At 61.3% G+C, this 23,068-nt stretch overlaps 1 protein-coding gene across 2 annotated transcripts in view; it reads left to right on the top strand.

Annotated features, from left to right (window-relative positions):
- Positions 1-21,320, top strand: part of PEPD (peptidase D) — a 111,687-nt gene extending 90,367 nt beyond the window's left edge. For both annotated transcript variants that reach the window (XM_030298656.1, XM_030298655.1), the window contains 4 exons: positions 9,372-9,520; positions 17,097-17,281; positions 20,268-20,459; positions 20,825-21,320. In XM_030298656.1, coding sequence (XP_030154516.1) covers positions 9,372-9,520; positions 17,097-17,281; positions 20,268-20,459; positions 20,825-20,962 — 664 coding nt within the window. In that variant the 3' untranslated portion in view covers positions 20,963-21,320. The remainder of the gene's footprint in view (positions 1-9,371; positions 9,521-17,096; positions 17,282-20,267; positions 20,460-20,824) is intronic.
- Positions 21,321-23,068: the final 1,748 nt, after the last annotated feature.

Raw genomic sequence — 23,068 nt, 5'->3', positions numbered from 1 at the left:
AAGACCCGGAGGGAGCCTCGCCCCCTCTGAATCCTGCCAGCCTCAGCCATCCATAAATGGCCATTAGCCCAGGAGGTCAGAGGCAGTGCTTGACCTTCAAGACTGTTTGCAGGGCTTTTCTGAGCACAGCTTACAGTGCTCACAGCACCCTGTGGAACCCTGACTAAGCAGGCGTGGGCGGGATCTGCAGCCCCCACCCCTCCGATGGACTGGCCCTGTTGGTAGAATCCTACATCTTGCCCACGACCCCGGTCTGTAGGGCTCATGCTGAGCATATGCCGCTCCTCTCCAGACAGCTGCTCCAGGCCTCGGGAGGGGTCTGTGACCTTGCTGACCTGGACCAGCTCTCTCTTCAGCTCATGGGCGCTGGGCATTCCCTGCTTCTCCTCTCCAGCACCCACATATCAGGCAGGGTCAGCCCAGGCTGCCACAGGGCTACTGAGAACCAGTTAAAGGCTGCAAGCCCTGCGTCGCCACCCTGCCTTAGCCTGCAGGCATCTTTGCTGTGGTCACCGACACATGGGTGGAGTGGGGGACATGGACTGTCCCACCTGGTTCTCTGGTGCCTTCGCCTCCTGGTTGCCGGGGCACCTGAGCAAGATTTCAGCAAGCCTGCTTCCAGTCGGTATCCTGCTGCTTCTCAGAGTGTGGGCGTTGCCCTGCTGGGCTCAGTTCCCGAGGTAGAGCTCTGGTGATGCCTGCACGCTGGCCTGAACCTGAACCTGGCTTCACGCGCGTGTAGCTCAGCCCTGCATTGGGACGGAGGGGAGCCTGCACGCAGGGGTCCCTGGTCCACATCCACTGGGGGGCATGAGCCATGTTCTAAGCTGTCGCTATGTGTTTGCAGAAGCCCACCCAATCCCAGGGTGTCCTTGCCAGGGGCACTGCAGGCTCCGTGACTAGCTGCGCTCACCCGGGTCAGCGGCTGGACGGGATGTTCTGGGTAGGGCCACTGTTGGCAAGAGCCCAGCTCAGCCTTCTGGGAAGAAACAGAGTCACTTAGCTCCCTCCCAGAGCCTCAGTTTACTTTTCTGTTGGTGGAGGTGGCACATGCCTCTCAAGACTACATGGAGGGGTGGAAGAGACATGTCAGAAACGCAGGTGCTGAGCTCATGTGCCCTTTCCCAGGGGCCTGGGCCGGCAGGGCTGGGACCAGAACATACAGAGGGGGGCACCCAAAGTGGCTGCACCCTTCCCGAGTCATTCCAGGCATAGGGGCCAAGGGCATGCAAAAACCTTGACAGGAGTCTCCCCAGTGCCTGGCACCAGGGACATCCCTTTGGGTAGATTTTCTCACCCTGTCCCCACCCTGTGTCCCACTGCCCATCTCCACGTGTAGGTGAGGTCACTGAGACACAAGGAGGGTCCAGGTGCAGAGCCAGAAGGATTTGGGGAGGGAGTTGGCTGCTTCAGACTTGGCTCAGCTAGAGACGAAGGAAAGACAGGGGAGGGCTCTGCCCTCCGGGCCGTGGCTGAGCCACTCGTGGCCCCAAGAAACCACCTGGCATCCCCAGGCACTCTTGCCTCCTGCAACATTTCCTAATGCTCTTTGTGCAGCCCATTCTGGCTGGGCCTGGAGGCCAGGATGTGGGAATCGGTCCTCGGGCAGAGGCAGAGACCTAGCCCTACCAGCAGGTTTCAGCTGTCATTGGACCAGCTCTGGCCTGCCGGAGGGCCCTGTGGCAGCATCATGTGGCCATGAGTTTTTCTCCTCTGTGAGTTTGGCATACCCCAGAGGACTGTCTGCTTCTCTGCTCTCCTCTTTATCTGCCCCCAGTACGATCCTCACTCCAGGAGAGGCTGGTCACGGCTGTGTTCCTGGGGTGGCCACTGCTGGGGAGGGGCCCGGCTGACCGGGGCGCAGCGTAGATCAGGTTTCCACACGGCCCAGATGTGGCCTTGGCCCTCGTGGGAGCACATGGCACCTGCATCTGCCGCTTGCAGCTAAGAGAGGAGAGCGATCCAGGAATCCCACGGATGTTAATGCCAAGTCCAAATTGGTGATTTTATTTTTCTCGTACTAACTTTGAAATGTAGCCAGTAGAATAATTATGAGTTTATTATAGTCAATTTATTATGCAGCATTTAGAACAACATGTTTTGTTGATTACTGCTGCTGCCAGATTGCTGGCGGCGTTTATAATCCATTGTTTTATTGAAATTGATCTGCCGAGTGCCTACTGTGTTCGGTAAATAATAAATCACTCTGTTATCCCAACATAAAAGCCACAATACTTTATCATAAGGTATGAAACCAAAATATGAGCATAGCACAGAGTTTCTCCTGAAGCTGAGTGTCTCCCAGAGCCACGGCTATTCCAGGTGCCCACCGGCTGGCACGCTCTGGGTGCTTCAGTCCCCTGAAGTCAGGGGAAAATGCCCCAGAGATGTTTGAACGTTTAGTGAGGCGCTGTTTGGGGTCAGAGCTGGGCCGGGGCAGTCAGGCTGTACTGGAGAAGGTGGGGGTAGGGCTGAGGCAGCCAGCCTTTCCATCCTTCTCCTCGCAGTCCCACACGTGTCCCCGCACCCCTACAGGGAGCCTTAGAGAGCCCAGGCTGTGTAATGATGCCCCTGCCCTCCCCCTCCCCAGCTGAGTGGATGGTACCCTGAGTCTCAGCTTCTCCATCAGTCACGGGGTGATAGGGCACCTATCTCTGGGAGAATACACAGTGTTGAGTGGGGAGCCTGGCACAGCATGGCCTTGGCAGGTGAGAGCTGCGATGGTGGCCATCCTCAGAGCCAGCAGTCTGGGGCTTGTACCTGTGCTCCGGGGCCCTGAGGCCATTTTCCAGCAGCTGGCTCCATGACAGACTGGCGGTGAGGGCCACCGGCAGACTCTGAGCCAGACAGCTCTCGAGTCTCAAGGCCTGTTGTATGTTTTCAGCCCCAGCCCTGTCCTCAAGGTGTGTGCCAAGTAGAGCATGAAGCCAGCCGGGCCCGGCCCACCGCCCATGCCTCTGTCCCTCCAGTACCAGCACCTTCCTAGGAGCTGGGCCATGACCGCTGTTGGCCTCCGTCGTCTGCCTGTGAATTGGGGCTTATAGGTTAGGCATGCTGCTTCTCCCTGCACATCAGCTTTGTCACCCAGAGCTGAGAAGTAAGGGCCTGCCGACTCCGTGGGCCCCTTCCCATTTCTCTCTGCTAGATGCTGTCCTGCTTGCTCTGTGTGACCTTGATGTGGCTTCAGATCGCTGGGGCCCTAGTACTCAGCTCACTCAGGACCGTGAGGCCTCTTGTGGGACCTCTTGGGGCTTTGCCCTGGGCTTAGAGCCCTTTCACCAGGAACCCCATCTCCCCGTCACTATCCCAGAGGAGCCATTAGCTGCTTTCTGTTTTGGAGTTTGAGGCAAGTGGCAGACCTTGTAAACCAGGGTGGCAGGAGTGTGAGAAACTTGCTGATTAATGCCCTTCACGTGCTCACACAAGGGGTGGTGGCTACTGTCATTGGACACCCATCCTGGGGGGGATCCCCAGAAGACCCCTTCTCACCAAATCAGCCCCTGCTAGGTGGGTGTGAGGAGAGACATAGCTCCCATGTACTGCACTGGCTTCCCAGAAACCAAAGTCCCAAAGTGGATGGAGGTGCACCCAGGGAGCACCACTGTCCATGTTCAAGTCCACCCGGAAGCAGTACACCCAGGGTTGGACCCTCTCTTGTGCTGAACTCCTGGGTCTGAGCCTGGCCTGGCAGCCTTCCCGCCTCCCCTGGGGCCCTCAGCAGGAGGGGGCCAGGCTGTGCCTCCAGTGGGTTCTGATTTGGAAAACGGCCAGGACACCCCTCCTCAGCTGCTGCTTCCGTCCATTTGATCAGGGAGCAGAGTGATGGTTCCTGAGGTAGCATGCCCTGTGTTCCCTCTGAGAACCTTCTAGAACACCTAAGGATCACCAGGCCTGGGTGGCCCAGCATGTGGGTGCCGAGCCGGATCTCCCAGCACTGGCCAGAAGAGGGCAGTGTTGTCTCAGGATGTGTGGGCGGGCCTCCTCCCTGCCGGCAGTTCTCCTGTGTGCCCCTGGGGCATGGGAGCCAGCCCACTTTCCAGGAGAGAGGCCTGTCCGGCCCCATGCAGTATCCTCTCCCCGCCTCTCCTCTCCTCTCCTGTCAGCAGACAGGGACCCCTATTTCTCTTCGCCCTGATGATGGTCAGCCTGAAGCCCCGGTTCTCTCTTGCCTTACCCTGCTAACACAGAGGTGGGGACACAGCACACAGTGGCCAAAGCCCCCTTCTATTTGCCTGGAGAAACCAGGGTTTTCCTCACAGGGAAGCCCCTGGAGACCTCTGACCTATTGCTGGCATGTCAGTGACACATGCTACTGCTCCTGCTGCCCGTGTCACAGCCCCAAGCTGCCCCGTCCTTTCCTTCCATAGATGAGGGGACTGGCCTGTGAGGGGCCATGGCCCAGGCAGGCTCTTTCCCTACCTGGCCACCCTTTCCTGCCACCAGCACCATTACCGCCAACTCCTTCCTTCCCTTGTCTCATTCCCAGTCAGTCCCGCAGGTTAGATGTGGGCTAGGTGTGAAACTGCTTGGGGAAGTGACCCTACCTCACTCCCTCTATCCTGGGCCACCGTGCCATGGGCAGCAGCCTGCATCCATGGGACACCCTGCAGGCCATGGGGGAGGGGGGCTGCCGCTCATCCAGGGCCCCAGCCGCCCCCTTGGCATCCCACAGGCTGACAGGACCGTTCTGCGGCCACAGGGAGGGGTGAGTCTGTGCCTGGGGGCTCCTCCCCAGCTGGTGGAACGTCTGGGCTGGGTTCTAGGCCCCACTTGTCCTGGTGCCTGATGCCCTGGCTGACCTCAGAGAACAAGTGTCACCTCCAGGGCCTACTCCCTGGTGCCAGGCCCAGCCCAGGCCCCTCTCCCCTTGCTGTTTGCACAGGGGAACACTTGATTTTCACCCGGCAGCCCCATCCTGAGTTTTTGATGGTCTTACGGACGTGCCCAGGCCTCAGGGCAAGAGAACACTGTCAGGAGGGCACAGGCCCTGCTAGCCTGGACAGCCAGACCGGTGGCTGTAACCTTCAGCCTTCCGCCCAGTTAGATGTATCCTTGATGTTCTAACCCAGCCCCAGTTATAATCAGATCCCCCTACCACATGCTTTCTGTCTGTTACATCCTGGCCTGTACCCCACACTCTGTTGACTTCACCACCCACAGTTTGAAAAGCACTGGTCCAGACAGCCTGGGTGCTCACACACATCATGGGACACTGCACTCCAAAAAAGTGAAATGAACCATGTGCTGTGCTCGTGACACCGACTGAGTCCCTCCTTGGCGGAGGCCGCTGCCCTGACGCCCAGGCTTTGTCCACGGTGCTTCGGTGGCGGCAAGGGCTTGGGTGGGCGCTGTGTCCCGCCCACACATCAGGCCTGGTGCCATGCAGTGTCCTTCCTGGGGACTTGACCCCTCACCGGTGCTCTGCTTCTCTCCACGTCATCCGTAGAATGGGAATAGCAGTTCTCTCCAGACACACAGGACGCCCCCAGCCTGTGCCTGCTTTTGTTACCATGGGTACCAGGGATCACCAGCTCTGGGTTCCTGGGGGTGGTTGCTTGGGCAACTTTCCTGTCTGCCTGGGCCCCATGGGAGCAGTCGCCCCGTGGAGCAGGGTGTGGAGCAGGGATGCCTAGAAGGTGTGGGGAGAGGTCTGCTTGATGAGTCAGCCCGCGGCCTCCAAGTGATGGCCTTTGCCCCGCTGGTCCCATCAGGGCCTTGGCACTCCACAGAAGGTTGGGCTGGAGGCGGGCAGGCAGCCCGTGTGCTTCATCTGGAGGGGCTGCCCGCTGGAGTACATCAGCGGGAAAGTGACTAGTACATCTTCCTCTCTCACCCTGAGGCCTGGAGGGAAGCAGGAGTTTCCGACTTCTCAGAAATCCCCTGGCCTCGCCTGGAACGCAGGCTGGGGCAACTGCAAATTGCGATCTGAAAGGCCATCGCATAGAGGCCTGTGTGCATGCACAGTGCCGGTCCTGAGTGAGAGGTGGCCGAGGGCTAGGCCACAGCTCGGGAGGTTGAAGTGAAGCTACCTACTGAGCGCAGGGAGCCTTGTCCGTGCACAGCAGCGTTTCCCCAAGATGCGGCCCAAGCTGGCCGAACCATCTCAGAGGCCTTCTGCCTGTAGGCCGGCCGGCCTCTGCGGTGGGGCCAGGGGAGCTGAGGTAGGGGCTTAGGGAGGGTCTGGCTGAGCCAATGGTGGCGGGTAGCCCGGGCATGAGGCTGCTGGGGAGGAGCCAAGGGCAGACAGAACCTCTCATCCCGGCCAGAAATAGAACCAGATAAACACATGTGAGGAAAGAGACGCCAGCGTATTGCTTAGAGATGCGTAATATCTCCCCAGATGTCTTAGATTATCATACGCGTTCACTCGGCCAAAGAAGGTAGCGGCCCTGGTGGGTGTCCCCAGGCAGCCGGGGAGGAGGGATCCTGAGCGCTTGGTGGAGCCAAAGTATGACCGAATTCCCCATTGTCACTTTGCGCTCAGAGGGCGGATGAAATGGACACAGAGGAGCTGGAGGGAGATGATTTATGAAAGAGATAGCTTTCGTCCCTGGATTCCAGAGCAGCTTGAATGTGAATAACTTATGTGTGTAGGAACTCTGAGGGGGGTTTAGAAAAAAAAGGGGGGGGGCAGAGAAAGATAGGGAACTGAGAACACGAAAATAGACTCCAGCCCCGTGCCCCGCGCGTCGCTGGGCAGGATGGAGCTGGCCGACTGGGCGTATACTTCCTTCTACAGTAAGCAGATGATTTTCAAACAAAAAATACAAGCAAAGTCTTCTAGAATCTGAACAGTAAGGCCAGGCTGGCTGAGGAGCTCCCAGCACCCACTGTCCCATGTTCTGTGTTTTTGAGGAGAGTTTTTGGAAAACTTGGTCAGGAGTCTTGTCTGCCGAGGAGAAGCGTCTTGTTTTTGCTGCTCTAGATGACTCCAGTGTTCCATGCGCTTTTGTGGGCTTCCTCGTTTTTTAAATAGTTCAATTTCTGTTTTTGTTTGAGACCAGACGGACCAATAGAGCCCTCTGCCGGGGGGGTGCTGCCGATGTGGTGGCCCCCAGGAGTCTGTGTCCCCCAAGCTCCCGGCTCTGTCCTGTCTGCTCAGGCCATTCTTGGACGTTCTGAATCCACAAACCACAAACGATTTTTCTTTTCTTGCCTCTGAGGGGCCCCAGTGAAAATGCTCTGCTCCCCGAGTGAAACTGGACCATGGCCCCACACAGACCTGCTCCCCACGCCTTTCTATACATCGGCCCTAAAAGGACACAAACCTGCAGCCGTGGAGGCATCTTCATCTTAAAGGAAGCAAAGCTGAGGCCCTGAGACCCAGTGCTGGAGCCAGGACAAGAGAGCCCATCCCTGGGCTCTGAGCTTCTGACCCCGACATGGGACTTTGCTGGACCAGTGTTCAGAGCCTCACTTTCCCAGCAGGTTAGGGCTAAGCCGCCCTCCCACCCAGCTCTGTGAGTGTGCCCCTGGCAGGAGTAAAGCTACAGGCAGCCATTGGCCCAAACACCCTGTTGCATCTGGAGCTTCCCAGGGAGCAGATGCCTGGGCGTGTCTGCTCAAGGCCTCTCTGTTTCATCTTCAAGTCACCTCTAGTGAGGCCCAGGTCCTCCCCGTCAGCCTGCCCCAAGCAGAGTCTGCTGGAGTCTATGACTTTGACCCAGCCTGAAGTTCCTGTGCCATCCTGGTGGGGCTCCCCCCACTCCCGGAGAATCACCTGAGGTGTTATCTCCTGCTTTTTGCACTGTTGACACTGTTTATGGTGTTTTGCAATAGGAAAAAGACAGGAGATTAAAAAGTGCCTGGCTGGGGACTTTGGATTCCAGCAAAGTGTCCAGGGATCCTGAGCATTCAAGTTTTTCTTCTCCAAAGATCTGTTTCTTTGGAGTAGCTGGTGCTTCCTGTCAGGCCACATGACCCGACCCCCTGCTCCACCAGCAGGGCCGGGGACCCCCTGCTCTGTCATTTGGGGTCAGGGCCCCAAAGGCAGGCTCGCAGGCAGCCCCTGGAATGTTTGTGGATGGTGGTGTTCACCCCGAGGATTCGGGTTTGGGGGAGAGGCCCCGGTGGAAGGCATAGCTCTGCCCCTGGCTCAGGTTTGCCAGGACCTGTGCAGCTGCAGACCAACCCCCAGGAGAAGCTGAGGACAGAGCCGGGCACCGTCGCAGAGGGCAGCCCCACCACCCCTCAGCTCCTCCCGACTCTGTGGCCACCTGGCACTGAAGACTCAGCAGAATCCTGGGCCTGGGGCTAGACCAGTGGCCCTCAATCGGTTTTGTCACCATGAGCGTCATGGCTTGGCTGATGAAGTGGCTGGGGGTGCTGGTGGGGCCCCCTGTGTGCCTGCTGCCAAACACCCTGCCGAGGTGCTCGGGTGGGATGGGATGTGGAAGGGGGCTCGGTCTGTGCCCCCCTCACTGCTCTCATCCGGGGCCCCTCTGGCGTGGTGACCCAGCAGCCCTTCGCATGACCTGCTGCGTTCCGCCATGGGGGTGCAGGGCAGGATTCCTTCCTGCCCTTGACCAGCGAGGGCCCTGAGGCCCGGGCAGGCAGCAAGGGTGGTGGAGTGGCCCACCCCACCCCCTCCTAGCCCTGCCACACTGGGCCCTGTCACAGGGGGTCCAGAGGGCAGGCCCAGCCGGCCTGTCCTCCGGACTCTGGCACCATCCTGCTTGCTGGCTCACAGACCCCGGCTCAGGGCCTCTGCAGCCTTCCTACTCTCCACCTCTGCCTGTGCCCGCTGGTCCCTCCCCTGCCACTGGGATGCCAGGGCACCCTGCTGCGTGTGAGGACCGTCCTCTGCCAGGTCCTCCCTGCTCTTCCCTCAGGCCCTGGAAGAACACATCTGTGCTATCCCAGCAGGGTCCTCCGGTCGGGGGACCTCCGTGCTGGGACAGAGACACTGGCTGAGCTTTCACTCAGACACCAAGGCCCAGGAGAGCTGGGTGGTACTCCTTATCCCACTTGTCTGTTGGATGGGGGCATTCCTCCCCACGGCCCCTGCACGGCTCCCATGAGCAGTGCATGGAGGCCAGATGCTGCGTCAGGGCCTGGGGACCTGTCTGCCCCTTCCTCATTCTCCAAGTCAGTCCCCACAGCTGGGCGTCCATAGGCCTTGGAGGGCAGGGGTATGTGTGTGGGATCGGCCCCACTCCAGGCTTCCCTGCTCTGGGATCAGAGGTCTCTGCTGATGGCACCGTGAGGATGCACTGGGGTGGGAGGCCCCATATTGCTTCCTGTGCTGGTGACCCAGCAAGATGGCTCGGGCTCAGCGCCCAGCAGGGTCCGACAGGCTGCCCTTGAGCCGCGCGGTGGAGAGTTGGAGGGGGGGAGGGCACCCCCTACCTCACACCTTCCTCTCCCTGCAGCCTGTTCGACATGGGTGGGGAGTATTACTGCTTCTCTTCCGACATCACCTGCTCCTTCCCCGCCAACGGCAAGTTCACCGCAGACCAGAAGGCCATCTATGAGGCGGTGCTGCGGAGCTGTCGCGCTGTCATGAGCGCCATGAAGCCAGGTGAGGGCACTGGTGGTTGTGGGGCAGGTCCTGCACTGCACAGCCTGACTCGGTCCCCCGTCACTGGAGGAACTCAGCTGGCCAAGACTCCAGGCGGTGTCAGACCCCCAGGAGCAGTCCTAGGAAAGGGGGCCGGCCAGCAAGGAGAGACAGAGCTGGGAATCGGGGAGCTCAGCCCAAGGTCACCCCAAGTCCCACCTGCTACTCTCCACCAGCAAGAACCTCTGGTCGCAGTGGCCACTGGAATGTCAGCATGTCCGCTGTCCTCTCCTGGAGCAGGGTCCACTCCAGAGAGGGCTTGATCAGCAAATGCCAACACTGGCATTTGGTTGGACGTCAGGGCGCCCTTCTGTTCAGGCCGCAGCTGGCTCTGGCGTGGGCCGAGTGTCTCCCCAGTGTCTGGGGAATGGTGAGTGGCTGCCACAGAGCCCTCTGGGGACCTGGCCATGACACCCTCGAAGGCTGGACTCTAAGCTCATTCTGAACTCAGAGGGACTATGGCAGTCAGACTGCCATCCCTCCATGGAGCCTTTATTCAGGAAAAGAAAAGATCCCCAAACTATAAAATCCCCAGGATGTGGCCTCTTGAGGCTGATGGCTCTGTGTTGGCTAAACGGCCCCGGGGCCCCCACTGCCCGTTGTTGGGATGAGTTACAGCCTCGGTCATCAGGCCAAGAGCTGCTTTTGAGGGTTCCTCAGCAACTGTCACTTTCGGAGGCAAACTGAGCGGGCCTTTCCGGATGGCCCCCGTCTGGCCGCAGAGCCCCCCCACCTAACCCCACCAGAGGTTAGGGAACCACAGAGGGACACTGGCAGACCCCAGCCCGGCCCCCTCACTCATCCAGCAAGAACAGAGCTCGGTGGTCCCAATACGGGGAGCTCAACCCGAAAGGAAAGCTTAAAAGTTAAGCCCCTGCTGGGGTGACGAGGTGATGGGACCTGCGTGTTTCAGCCGCTGCAGAAGGAGGCAGCATCTTCTGTTAATTTTTGAAAAAGCCAAGGTCACGGGGCACCTAGGTGACTCAGTCGGTTGAGTGTCCAACTCTTGATCTTGGCTCAGGTCTTGATCTCAGGGTCGTGAGTTCGAGCCCCACACATGCTGGGCATGATGCCTACTTAAAAAAAATTTTTTTAAAGCCTTGGCGGCCACTGAGTATTAACATGGGAACCTCCAGGATGGTTGTTGAGTTGTCAGAAAAGTGGAGGATGGAGTGGCCGATGGCCCCCTTTTGTGTAAAAGAAGGGAGTGTAAAAGTGCCTGCAAATCCACGGAGGAGGCGTAGGAGGGGCGCTGGAAGCCGGGCAGCAGAAGAGCGTGCTGGTGGGCGTGGGGTGTTTCTGACCTTTAAACCAGGGAACACATCCCCTATTCCCAGTGAGGTCCAGCCTCGAGAAGCGGTCACCCGTCACCCCGAGGGGCATGGCCCTTCCTGCTCCCTCGACACCACAATGAGAAGGGTTTGTTCAGTTTTGAACAACACTAGCCGTGGGCTGTGGCGTGCTCCCTGGCATCTGTGAGCACAGCCGCCCGCAGCCCCCGGACATACCTCCAGGACTGGGCCAGGGGCTCCCTCCGCTGTGCTCCCCACACTGTGCCCCCAGCCCGGCCTACCTGGCAGCACCCCCACCCTCGGGAGAGTCTGCTCACACCTGGGTAGCGCTTCCCAGGTGGGTGTCCTGGCCGACGGCTGACAAAGCGGTCCTCATTCTGCCCAGAAAGTAGTCGGGCCCGCTGTCCCCAGGGCCCCCGGCCAGTTGCACTGAGAAAGGCCTGGTGCTCTGTGCCCTGGACGTGCCTGGCCACGTCCCTCTGGGGGCAGGCAGAAGGCTGGGCTCGGCGGAGCTGGTCTGCACAGACTAGGCGGGGTGGTCCTCCCCCAGCGCACAGTGGGGCACGGGCTGGGCCTGTGCTGGGGCCTGGAGGTTCCCTTGGGTGCGGGGTGGGAACAGATCCCTGCTGTAGCCCCCACCTCTCCCACGGATACTGGGGATCGCGACACAACTGACAGTGCCCAAGGGCCGACTCTGTCGGCTCCCACGCCAGGCAGGCCGAGCTGTGCCCACAGAGCTGCTCACGTGGGGACAGCTCATCTCCCCAGAGCTGCGAGGAGGCCGTGGCCAGGTCAGCCCCATGTCCTGTCCTAGCGGAAATGCCCCTGGTTTGTGGGTCCGGCTGCTGGGCCAAGACACACACCCGCTGAGACTGCACGGCTGCTTCCGACGACCTTCCAGGGAAGCGGAAATAAAGACACCAGAGTGGCAGTGAGATGCCCAGAGGAGAAGCGCAGAAGGACCAGAACCCCAAAGGCGTTCTGTGTGTCACAACACACAGAACCCCGGGTCAGCATCAGGGCCTCCCTCCCTGTCACCCAGACAGCCAGGGGAGGGTGGCTGAGCCCACTCAGAGGGGCCGTACCTGGGAAGGTGCCCCCCACGCCAGTCCTACGGCAGGGGCCTGGCCGCCATGGCTGGGTGGAACTGAAGCTCTCCCTGGCTCCTGTGTTGGGGCAAGCGGCCCACCCCGTGCAGACCACCCTGTCTCCATGGGTACCAGGGAGTCTCCATGGGTGCCTGTGAGGGAGGCCTGGGGTGAACCCAAGCAGGAGCGCCCCAAAGACTACTGTCCATCGTGCATTCTCCGTCCCTCATCCCTCCGGCCACCATGGAGCACTGAGGGCACTTCTTGCCGCTTCCAGCACTCGATTCCCCTCCGTGTCCCTCTGTGCTCACCTGCCCGCCCTGGCCTCCCCCGCTTAGGCTACAGGTCCGCCCTCCTGAGCCCGCACCGCCACAGGGCCCCACAGAGGCAGTGTAGACTGCGTGCTCGGCTCTGGGCCCCGCAGCCCACGGCTGTGAAAGCGGCGGGTCTGTATGAACAAGCCCTTCATCGTTGCGCTCGTACAGTTGTATGCAGCTCCTGGCCCGGCTGGTGTCCGGGCTCTGGCCACCTGGGGGCGGGGGCCGGTGCAGCCAGCACAGAGTCAGAAGCAGACTGCCCCCAGAGCAGCCCAGGCGGCAAGAGAGGACGCTGTGGAGCCACCAGGTGACCAAGCAGGAGGAGGGCACCCGGAGCTGTGCCGGCCCGCGTGGCACAACGCGTGTCGGCTGTGGCCTGTGGTCGGGGTGCCTTTGCCAGCTCTGCCTCCCTGCCGGGTGGGAACAAGGTCAGGAGTGGCTGGGCTCCCCTCAGGCCCCTTCTTGGAGATGGCTAGGAGCGGAAGGGTGCGGGGACAGTGTGCCTCCCGGTCTGCGGGCGCCCTCTGTGGCAAGAGCCGGGACAGAGGAGGCTGTCTGGGGAGGGCCCTGAGAGGCACCCCTGCTGGCTGGAGGATGGTGGACAAGTTCCCACCCTCCCTGGCCTCATTTACTCCCTCAGGCTGTTGGCCAAGGTTGGGGGGTGCGGGGAGGGGGAGTGTGCGGAGACTTTGAGAGGCAACCGCGCTCCACTCAGCATGGAGGCGCCTGCAGCCCCAGGGCGCATGCCGCCCCCTGCCCTTCCGCAGGGTGAATGGGTCCCCGGAGGTCCTGGCAGCAGCCGGGTCTGCGGTGGGGTGGGCTGGAGGCCCTCAGCCCTGCGCCAGTTTGGCCCACCAGACGGCTCCCTGCAGCCCACGGGGCCTGCCCTGGGACCAGGCCCTGCGCCTTCCTTGCGGCACCCCCAGGGTCTGGCGCACACGTGGTCTCCCGAGGGCCATTGTCTTTGGATGAAGTGAGCTCTTTGTCTGGAAGTAGCAGTGAGGATTCAGCTCTCCGGGCCCTCCTGGCTGAGCTCTGGCCGAGCCCCTGGGGCTGCCGCACTCTGGACGGGAGGCCTCAGGCGGTGAGGGATGCCGCTGAGGCTCCCAGGGGCCAACCTGGACCCTGGCCCGTTGGGGAAAGGTGTGGGGAAAAGGGGGCCAGGTGGGCACAGATCAGCCTGTGACCTGGGGCCTGGGCACCAGGGCTCTCTGGTCTCTCTGAGCCAACGGCCGGATTACGGGCACAAACCTAGATGCTACCCTGGCACCCCAGGGTCTGAGTGCACAGAGGAGCAGTGTGGGGGGGGGGGGGGTCACACCTGGATCCTGGGCCCATGAGGTCACAGCACTGGCTGCAGGAGAGAGCCATGATGGGGGCCGGGGCTCCTGCTCAGGCCACACATTTGCCAGGCATGGAACAGGACACAGGGCCCTCCTCCCAGGGCTCAGAGGCTTTGACCAAGCCACAGCTGGCCAGCGTGCTGTCCACTGGTGGGAAGAGCTCTGACAGCACAGGAAGGGGTAGTCAGGGAGGGCTTCCCGGAGAAGGCCTTAACACAGAGGCTCACAGGAGAGAGTGTGAGAAGGTGAGGACTTTGGAGAGGTGGTACCAGCTGAGGGGCCAGCAGGTGGAAAGCACAGGGAAGCGCCGGCACGAGGGTCGTGGGCCCAGGGGTGGAGGGCAGTGAGCCTGGAGAAGGCCGGGCTGAGGTACACGTACGTGGCTCTGTCCTCAGGGCAGGATGCTCCCGCGTTCTAAGCAGGATGCAGGGAAACGAGGCCTTGCAAGGGTTGGGGAGGAAACAGGCAGGAGTCCAGGAAAGGTCAGGGTCTAGATTCCAGAGACGTTTCAGGGAAGGTGGGACAAAGCTTTGGGGCTTGCCGGAGGTGGGAGGGCGGGCAGGGCCACCGATGCCCAGTCTGCAGTGTGGTCCCCAGTGTGGCATCCCCAACCCGAGCAGGCTTAGGGGACCGCTGAGCTTCGAGCTGGCCACATGGGCCCCGAGGTGCCTGTGAGCTGCTGAGGTTGTGGGGGAGCCTGAGGTCCCCTGGTTTGCATCCACTCCTCCGACCCAGCCCAAGGACGGCAACCTTCACACACTTTAGGGCCCCTGTCCTGGCGGAGGGTGTCGTAACCACCATCCGGGCCAGACGCTGAGGCCAAGTTGCTGGAGGTTGGATCACTGTCACAACCCTAACCACACACAGGCAGCAGCCCCACTGCCAGCCACGAGAGCGTGTGCAGGGCCGGCCCTGAGGACACAGGCGAAGAAGACTGGAGGCGCCGTGGGGACCGCCTGGGCCCTCGCGTCTGGCCCCAAGAGGACAGGAGAGGAGCCGAGCTGCCGGCCGAGCATGATTTATACCTGACTCCCCTCTGCCGAGGCCGCAGCCCACTTGGAAGCCAGCCAGGCTTGACGTCAGGCCGCTTCCTGGGGCTTCCCTTTGGCCACCGGAAAAGGCCCCTTTCCAAGAGAAACGGAGCTGCTCTGGAGTCGGGTGCAGGGTGCCCTTCCTCAGCCCCAGGGCCAGGCGGGCCGGGAGAGTTTGCAGAGCTGCCTGGGGGCACTTTCAGGCCCAGGGGATCTGGGCGGAAGCACAACTTGCGGAAGAGCTGCGGTGTTTTTGCCCCTGAACCAGCAAGCTCTCTGGTCCTGAGGTGCGAGGAACCAGCAGGCAGACCCGTCCAGGGAACAAGGTGCTAGGAGGGCAATAACCGGGACGGTGGAGAGAGTGCTCGGGAAGGTCCCTCCAGGGCAGGGCCCACATATGTCGAGACCTGAGCAGTGGGTCTCACTCCAAGCGGCCTGTGTGCGGCTGTAACAGGTGGCCCGGCCTGGGGAGGGCGAGGTGGGGTGCGTCGGCCTCGGGGGAGCGGGGAGCCGAGGCCGGGGCAGGCTTGGCTGGTACCCCAGGAGCACGGCGGACATCCAGCGTTGAAGTAGGGTCTGGCTGGGCCATAAGCAACAGATGAATATTGGCCGACAGTTTTGCGGGGGTTACTGACCCGGTCCCCCAGTAGATGCCAGAGTCTCTGTGGCCAGTCTTCTAGGGCCAGCATTGCAGCTGTTTGACAAAGGGAGGCATCTGAGGCTCCCAGAAGTGCATTAGCAGCTGAGCTGGGATCCAGTACCCAGCCCTCCGTTTCAGGATGTCCAACTTTCGGAGGAAAGCCGCCCACCTTGACTCTGCCGTCAGGGCTTTGAACCGGGCTCTCCCTGCTGCTTGAGTGGGTAAAGCCAGACCCTAGGATGCCGCCACTACCCTGGCACTCTGTGGGCTGAGGCAGGTCAGGCCTCAGGAGCTGGACTCCAAGGAGGCTGTCTGTCTCTAGAGACGGGGCTTCCCCCCCCCCCCCCCCCCCGCCGGCCTCCCTGCACCTTGGGCCCTGGGCCGACTCCCGCCCTATGAACTGGCCGGGGTGCAGCCCTCGCCACCTGCTCAGAGCCTGGCCTGCAGGGATCCAGGAGGATGGGTCAGCGCTGTGCCTCCAGCCAGCCCAAGACCCCAACTGTGGGGTCTCCATCCCTGGCGGGGAAGGGGGCCCAGGTGGAGGACTGGTGTCCAGCAAGTGCCTGAAGGGTGATGCCCTGTGTCCCAGAGTGGGCCCCCCTCTCTACCCCTGGATTGAGCCCTTGGGCTACCTTCTGCCAGCCACAGAGGTTCGGAGCCCTGAGCCCAGACCTGCTGGTCCAGCCCTTGTGGGCGCGGGCTCCGTGCAGGTTCCCAATGGTGCAGGATGCCAGGGCGCCCCTCTGCGGCTGCCATCATCCGTGCTGGTGGATGTGGAGGGCAGGGCGTCATGGGGGTGCCACTTGGGAGCCAGTGTCGCTCCCCACAGGGACGAGGCCGCAAGGGTTGGCACTGGCCCCCTCTGGTTGGATCACTGCTCAGGGGTGTACGCCCCCACGTCTGCCTGGCCCCACGTGTCCTGGCCCACGGCCTCAGCCAGCATGTGACCTGCCCCCAAATCAGCCCTGTGGCGTGAGGCAGGGAGCTTCACCAACCTCAGTCCTTGTGTGGTACTTAGGTGGAGTGCCCAGTGCCCTGGAGTGAGGTTGGAGTGGGACCCCGCCAGCCCAGTGGGGAGGGCTGGCGTACCCCCGCGATGGCCAAGGCTGTTTGAGGGTGGCTGCCTGAGAACCTTGGACAGAGCCCCTGAGCTTGCTTGCCTCGAAACTCAGTGCCTGGGGACATGCTCTCCCCGGTGACCTTTGCCCCAGAAGCGTGGGGCAAAGATGAGTTGGATTAGCAGTCTGGGGCCTGGATGTCTGGGCTGCCGTGGAGACCGTCAACCCTGGCTCATGGCAGGCGGAGCCACAGACCCCTGCCGGCCAGCCCACGAGGCCGTGCTAGCTCGTGCTAGCTGCACCTTCACCCCGAAACCTTTGCTCCCCACCGTGGCTCCAGGGGTGATTCAGCCCCGCCTGGGGGTGTGCAGCCATGCCCTCGCCCCACAGCCTGAGGCCCTGAGCTTTGATTTGGGGCTCACTGAGGCAGCCCCACATCTGTGGGGGACATGTGCTTTTCTCCTCCTGATGCTCAGGAACCTTCCTGGGCTCGGAAGCACGCACTGGCCGCGGGCAGACACGCCACGGGCTGGGGAGTAGACCTAAGCTGGACGCCCGGCCACGGGGGACAGGACCCTGCCCCTGAGGGCACAACGGAGACAGAGGAAGGGTCTCGGGGTCCCCAGCTGCGGCACCCTCACCACTCACTTCCGGCCGTCCTGCCTCAGCCAGTGCGAGGGCTCCACGTGTCCCCCAAACTTTCCCTTGGGGAGCCCCAGCCGGACTGCCAGTCCCCGCAGCTCATTGCAGCCTCCTTTGGAGCCGCAGGGGTCTGGTGGCCTGACATGCACCGCCTGGCTGACCGCATCCACCTGGAGGAGCTGGCCCGCATCGGAGTCCTGAGCGGTAGCGTCGACGCCATGGTCCAGGCCCACCTGGGAGCTGTGTTCATGCCTCACGGGCTCGGCCACTTCCTGGGCATTGACGTGCACGACGTGGGAGGCTACCCCGAGGTCAGTGTGGACACGTCAGCCAGGGGCCTGCCCGTGAGCGGTAGCTGAGCTGGCCCTGCCCACGGTGGGTCGGGGCTCTGGGATCAGCTGCGGTGTAGTGGGACCGGCTAGAGAAGGAGGAATGGGGTCCCACAAGGCCCCCCACCCCTCCTGTCCCTCCACCCATTGGTCGGTCCTGGTTCAGGCGGCTGCGGGGGTGTTTCCCGGAGTGCGCCTCCCCTGGTGGCTGCCACCTCAGGACCTAGTGCCAGGTGGGTGTGCCCTGCCTGGTGAGCCCCAGGCTGTGCGCTGGGGGTGACAGCTGCCCCGAAGGGTGGGAGGTGGCCAGTGTGCAGCACGCGGGGTCCCCAGAGAGCAGTGGGGACCCCAGAGCTGGCTCTTAGTGATGGGGCTGGCGCTGCGGCCCTTTTGTCCCCTGCCTCTGACTTCTTTCGGGTGGGGGTGGCGAGGCACCATGGCTGGCCCTGGGCCTTCCAGGGACTAGCAGAGCGCAGCACCCCTCACAAGCCCAGCAGCAGACCCAGCCCCTGGGCCAGCACACCCCGTGGCCTCCTCGTCTGCAGGCGCTCGAGGCACCCTTGGCAGGGGAGGGAGGCTTCCGTGGGCATTTCCAGACGAGGCTTTCCCCTCCCCCTCCTACCAACCGAGTCTCGAAAGGACCACCCAGAGGGTGCTTGCAGCCAGCCTTGGGGAGGCCCTGCCCGGCAGGTGGCTGCGGTCTTTCTGGGCCCCGGGTGGGTGGGGGTGAGCCCGGCCCTGCCGCCTGGCCCGGTGCCCAAGGTGCAGGGGGCTGATTATGCAATCGGTGCACACCCTGGGGCCCACCAGCCAGTTAGCCAAGACTAGGCTTGGCCTGTTGGCTGCAGGGTATTTTGAAAGCACCAAGAACGATTTTTGGGGGGAAAAATTGCTCAAGAGAAGCATTATTATTCAATTATTTTTTCCTCAAGTGTAAACAGTTAAATTTGGAGAAACAAAATCAGTTTTAATTTCCTAATTTCTATCCATCACACTGTGTACAGGGAGCCAAGAGCAGGGCCTTCCAGACATTGTTAACTGAGGTTCGTTATTCATTAGTCGCCAGGACTCTTTTTTTCCACCAGAGAAAATTGGCAGCAAACTGCTTTTATCTTTTCCAGTAAGCAGCCCTTTGTGCTCACAGAGTCTATTCTTTTGACAGATAAACATTGTAGAAAAAATATGGCTTTTCCTATAAAAGTCATTTGTTTTATTTCAGGCCTGCAGACACATCTGGGTCCCCTCTGCTCAGAGCCCAGTCAAAGCGGAGGCCCCATCCAGCCCTCTGCCCCAGCGGAAGCCGGTGTGGGTGCGGCACGGGCAGGCGCCCCCGCTCCCCACAAGGCTCGGGTCCCTGGGCTGGAGGGGCCGGGGCTTCGGCCTCTCCCCTTCGTGGGGCCTGCTCTCCCCTGCCCAGCCCCCATGCTTCTCCCGGCCCCGCTCGGACGGGCGTTCTTGTGGGGAGACTCCTGAGAGCCAGTGCTCTGAAGGGGTAGAGGTCGGGGCCAGCATAGTCTCCTGCCCCCAGGGTCCGTTCCCCCCCTCACCTGCAGTCTGGGTGGTGGTCCTGGAATTTTCCGGAGGCCTGCGTAGACGGCCCCTCCCCTGGGCACACCCACGGAGTGGCTCGGTGCGGGCACACAGTGACCAAAGGAGGACGGGGAGACACGACCTGGCCAGGTTTCTGCCTCTGCCAGGGCCCTGGCTTTGCCGCCCTTGGAGTGGAGGGAAAGGGATAGGTGCTCGGGTGGCACGAAGGTGAGGGACAGGGAGAGGGTGCCCGGGGGCAGCCACAGACTTCAGGTGGCAGAAGGCCCTGCCCCGCAAGCACCTCTCACCTGAGCACGGGGACCGACATTCCAGGCTGGGCCCTTCCGTGTCGCCAGACCATCCGGGCAAAAAGTGTCACGGGACCCGGTACCACACCAGATAGGCATCTGTACCCAAAGCATGACTCATCAGGGGTCACAGTGCCTTAACGTCCCCTCATCACCTCCGCCCCAGCCCAGCTCATGCCAGAGTGGCTGCACACGCATTTCTGTCCCCACCCTCGTGGAATCCCGGTCACAGCCTTCCCTGCTGTGCCCAGCTGTGGAGGCCGAGCCAGCCTGTTTCTGGTTACCTTACATGAACCGCTAATTGAAGTCTGATGTTCTTGGCCCCTAAACAGTCAGAAATGACAGCTCCGTGTCCAGCAGCTGGGCTTCCAGGGAAGAGCCGCAGGCGGGGCGGGGCAAGCCCGCAGCCCGGCCCCAGAGCTTGCTCACTGCCCGCTTGCTCCCTGGCCCCGGGCCTCAGGGACCCGGGGACACGGGTGTTGGCTACGCCATGAGAGTCGAGAGGCCCGGGCCAGGTGTGCGTTTGTGGGGAGAGGGTGCCTCTGCAGGGAGGCCGGCAGCCGTTCCTTAGGGGCGCCCACGTGGCCTCCTCCACGTGCATCTGAGCATGTGCGTGGGGCCGTCCTGCTGACGGCACCTGGCCCCCCTCCTGGAAGGCCACACGGGAGACCTGGGTCTGGGGGAGCAGCGCCCAGCACCGCCGGGGCCGCTTTCCAAGTGAGCCGCCTGGAAGGAAAAGATGTGGTACGGGAAGCCTCGCAGCCTCCCTAAGAGCTTTTTTGGCTTCACGAGTTTGGCTTCTGCCGTTCCTCTGGCGAGGAGAGGCCTGCGTGAGGGCAGCCGGACCCCAGGCGGCCGCACGGCCAGCACGGGCGGGCGGCCCTGGGTGTGTGCGCGCCGGTTGTCCCCGGGGCTCCCGCAGGCGCTTCCGGGGGTATTGGGGGGGGGGGCGGGCAGAGTCTGCGGGGAGTAGAGGGTCTTACCGAAGCGCTCGGGGCACGGCCCAGCAAGGGGCAGCCTGGGCCAGAGCCCCTCCGGAGCACAAAGCCTCCCTCGCAGCTCCGGGGAGCGCAGCCGCTCGGGGTGGAGCCAGCCCTCCTCAGGCCCCCGTGGCCTTCCTGTCCGCGCAGGGCGTGGAGCGCATTGATGAGCCCGGCCTGCGCAGCCTGCGCACCACTCGGCACCTGGAGCCCGGCATGGTGCTCACCGTGGAGCCGGGCATCTACTTCATCGACCACCTCCTGGACGAGGCCCTGGCGGACCCGGCCCGCGCCTGCTTCTTCAACCGTGAGGTCCTGCAGCGCTTCCGCGGATTTGGCGGGGTGAGTGCCCACAGGCCCCGGGTCTCTGATTCCAGAGCATCCCCCTAGCGCACGCTGCCGCGGGTCGCCTCTTTGTCCTGACACGGGAGCCCTAGCGGGAGGAGGGATGATCTTCGCTTCCTCACTTGACAAGGACCCCGGGCCCGTCCTTTCTCCTGGTCTGTCGCAGATGGGGTGGGCAGGTGGCGGGAGCAGATGGCCCCATGGGAGGAGCCTTCCCCTCCGCGGCCACCCCCGGAAGCCCGGAGGCCAGCCCCTTCCATCAGGGGCAGGACAGACCGCTCCTGAGAAGGGGCCCCTCTGACACTCTAATCTGGTGCACGAGGCCAAGCTCAGGAATACTGAGTGTCTGCCGTTCGAGCCAGGTCCGTATCGAGGAGGACGTCGTGGTGACCGACAGCGGCATGGAACTGCTGACCTGTGTGCCCCGCACAGTGGAGGAGATCGAAGCGTGCATGGCAGGCAGCGACAAGGCCTTTACTCCCTTCTCTGGCCCCAAATAGAGCCAGCTGGGAGCACCCAGTGGGACCAGGGACCCAGCCTGGCAACCTTTCTTCACGACGGGCCCTCCGGCGGGCGCTCGGAAATCACATGGCTGGGTCCGTGTTTGATCATGCTGTTTCCTCGGGGGAAAATCTTTCTTAACCTTCTGCAAGATCACACCTCAGTCTGCTATTACTTTGCTTGAATGACAGTGGCTTTTGAAATGCTAATGGAAAACAGTTCTGTTCTTTAATAGCAACTAAAATGTGTCTTGCTGTCATTTGTATTCCTCTGCTCAGGGAAGATCCATTTCCAGTGTTTTCTCTCAAAAATCAATATGCAGAATGGAACTTGCAATAAAAAGTTTCCAAAAATGGGCCTTTGTGCGCGGCTCCCTCTCTGTCCTTTCTCCCTTTGCAGATGAGCACGCGTGGCCGGACCTAGGACGTGGGCGCTGACGGTGCAGAGCGCCGGGTGCTGGGCGCGTAGCTGGAGCCGGCCTCCACGCGCCTTTGCACGGGAGAAGGTGAAGCGGTAGAGGAAGAAGCCTTTCTGATACGGCTACGGCCTCAAAGCTGCGTTTCTGAAGGGGGCACTTAAGGCATAGTTAAAACTTGAGACTTGCAGAGATTCCCTGCCTTGACTTCCTTTTCACACCGGACGTGCTGGCCAAGCCGGCATCTGCCCGAGAGACACTGCCCCCCAGCTCAGCTCCACGGCAGAGGTGAGCTTTCTCGTGGCCTCCGTGTTTGCTGAGACCACGTCTTCCCTAAGCGTAAACCCACGGGCCAGATTCCTCTCCGGCAAGGAGACTTCAAGGCTGGCGGGGCCTGGTCCCTGCCGGGGGCAGAATGCCTGTCCTTACCTCTGCTGGCCCAGCTCCGCACTCCCGCAGAACCCGGGGCTGGGGGATTCTGTGCCAAACCGGTCCAGGTTTGTCTCCTCACGGTGCCGTCATCCAGGAGTTTCCAAGCCAAGATGAAGGGCACGTGAGAAGACAGGACACCAGAGGTGAAACCACCATGGGGTGGAAAACTCTGTGGCCCAAGCTAGATGCCTTGAAAAGTCACTGAAGCGTTTAGTACAGATGATTTCTTCCTGCGACAGGCACGCAAAAGTGCTCGTGAAGTGACCAAGTTAAAACGAAACCATTTTTCCTGTTTGCTTCTCAGAGTTTTTTTCTTAAGTTTATCTTGTGTGTGAGCTGGAGAGGAGCAGAGAGGGAGGGAGAGGGAGTCCCAAGCAGGCCCCACGCTATCCGCGCAGAGCCCAATGTGGGGCTCGAACTCACCAACCGTGAGATCGTGACCTGAGCCAAAACCGAGAGTCAGATGCTTAGCCGACCGAGCCACCCAGGCACCCTGCTTCTCAGATCTGTAACCACCATTTTTTCAGGTTTTCTGCTGGTGCACAGACAGCCCCTAAGTTCTTGGTGACGCTGAGCGGTTTGAGTAACGACAGTCTTGAGTGTCAGAGGAGTTTGAGTTCACCAAACGTTTCTCCAGCCCAGCTGTACCTGAGACACATCGTGGCATACAGGGTTTCAATTCACCCACCGCCAGGACAGAATCAGTGGCGGTTAGGTGGAAACTGAAAATGGATAGTTTAGTTGGTGTTCATTAAAAAACATAGCTGAGTGTATATCTTTGTCCTTCCTTTCCTTGGGACATCTCCTCTCCAAACTGCCCATTTCCCATGATTCTCAAGAAGGTAAAAAGCATAAAGAAAAATCTCAGTCACTGAATGTTCTTTGTCCAAGAGGGACACTGGGAGCATAGTATGACTGCTTTTGCCCAGGTCAGTAAGGCAAAGGGCATTCTCTGCTGGTGCAGGGCTCGGGGTGGGGGTGGGGGGGCGGCAACAGATCTCCCCTCCACCCCATGTTCCGGAGGGAGCACCCAACTCAAGTCTCCAAACCTCTGCAAAAATCCATACAGCTTCAGAAATACATTAGAGACCTTTCCAGAAAGCTGAACAGCACTAAACAAGGCTTTCTGAAACCCTGGAAGGGTCTAGGTATTCATTCAATAAATAATTGAACATCCACTATGTGCCAGTGTAGTATAAAAACATGATTCCCTGCTCTCCGAGCCTGTAGTTTACTGAGAGACTTCGCCGCCTTGAAC

The sequence above is a fragment of the Lynx canadensis genome, chromosome E2, assembly GCF_007474595.2.
Source record: "Lynx canadensis isolate LIC74 chromosome E2, mLynCan4.pri.v2, whole genome shotgun sequence".
In the NCBI taxonomy this organism is placed as follows: domain Eukaryota; kingdom Metazoa; phylum Chordata; class Mammalia; order Carnivora; family Felidae; genus Lynx; species Lynx canadensis.
Note: the sequence above shows the minus strand (reverse complement) of the source record. Positions and strands in the feature narration are given on the sequence as shown.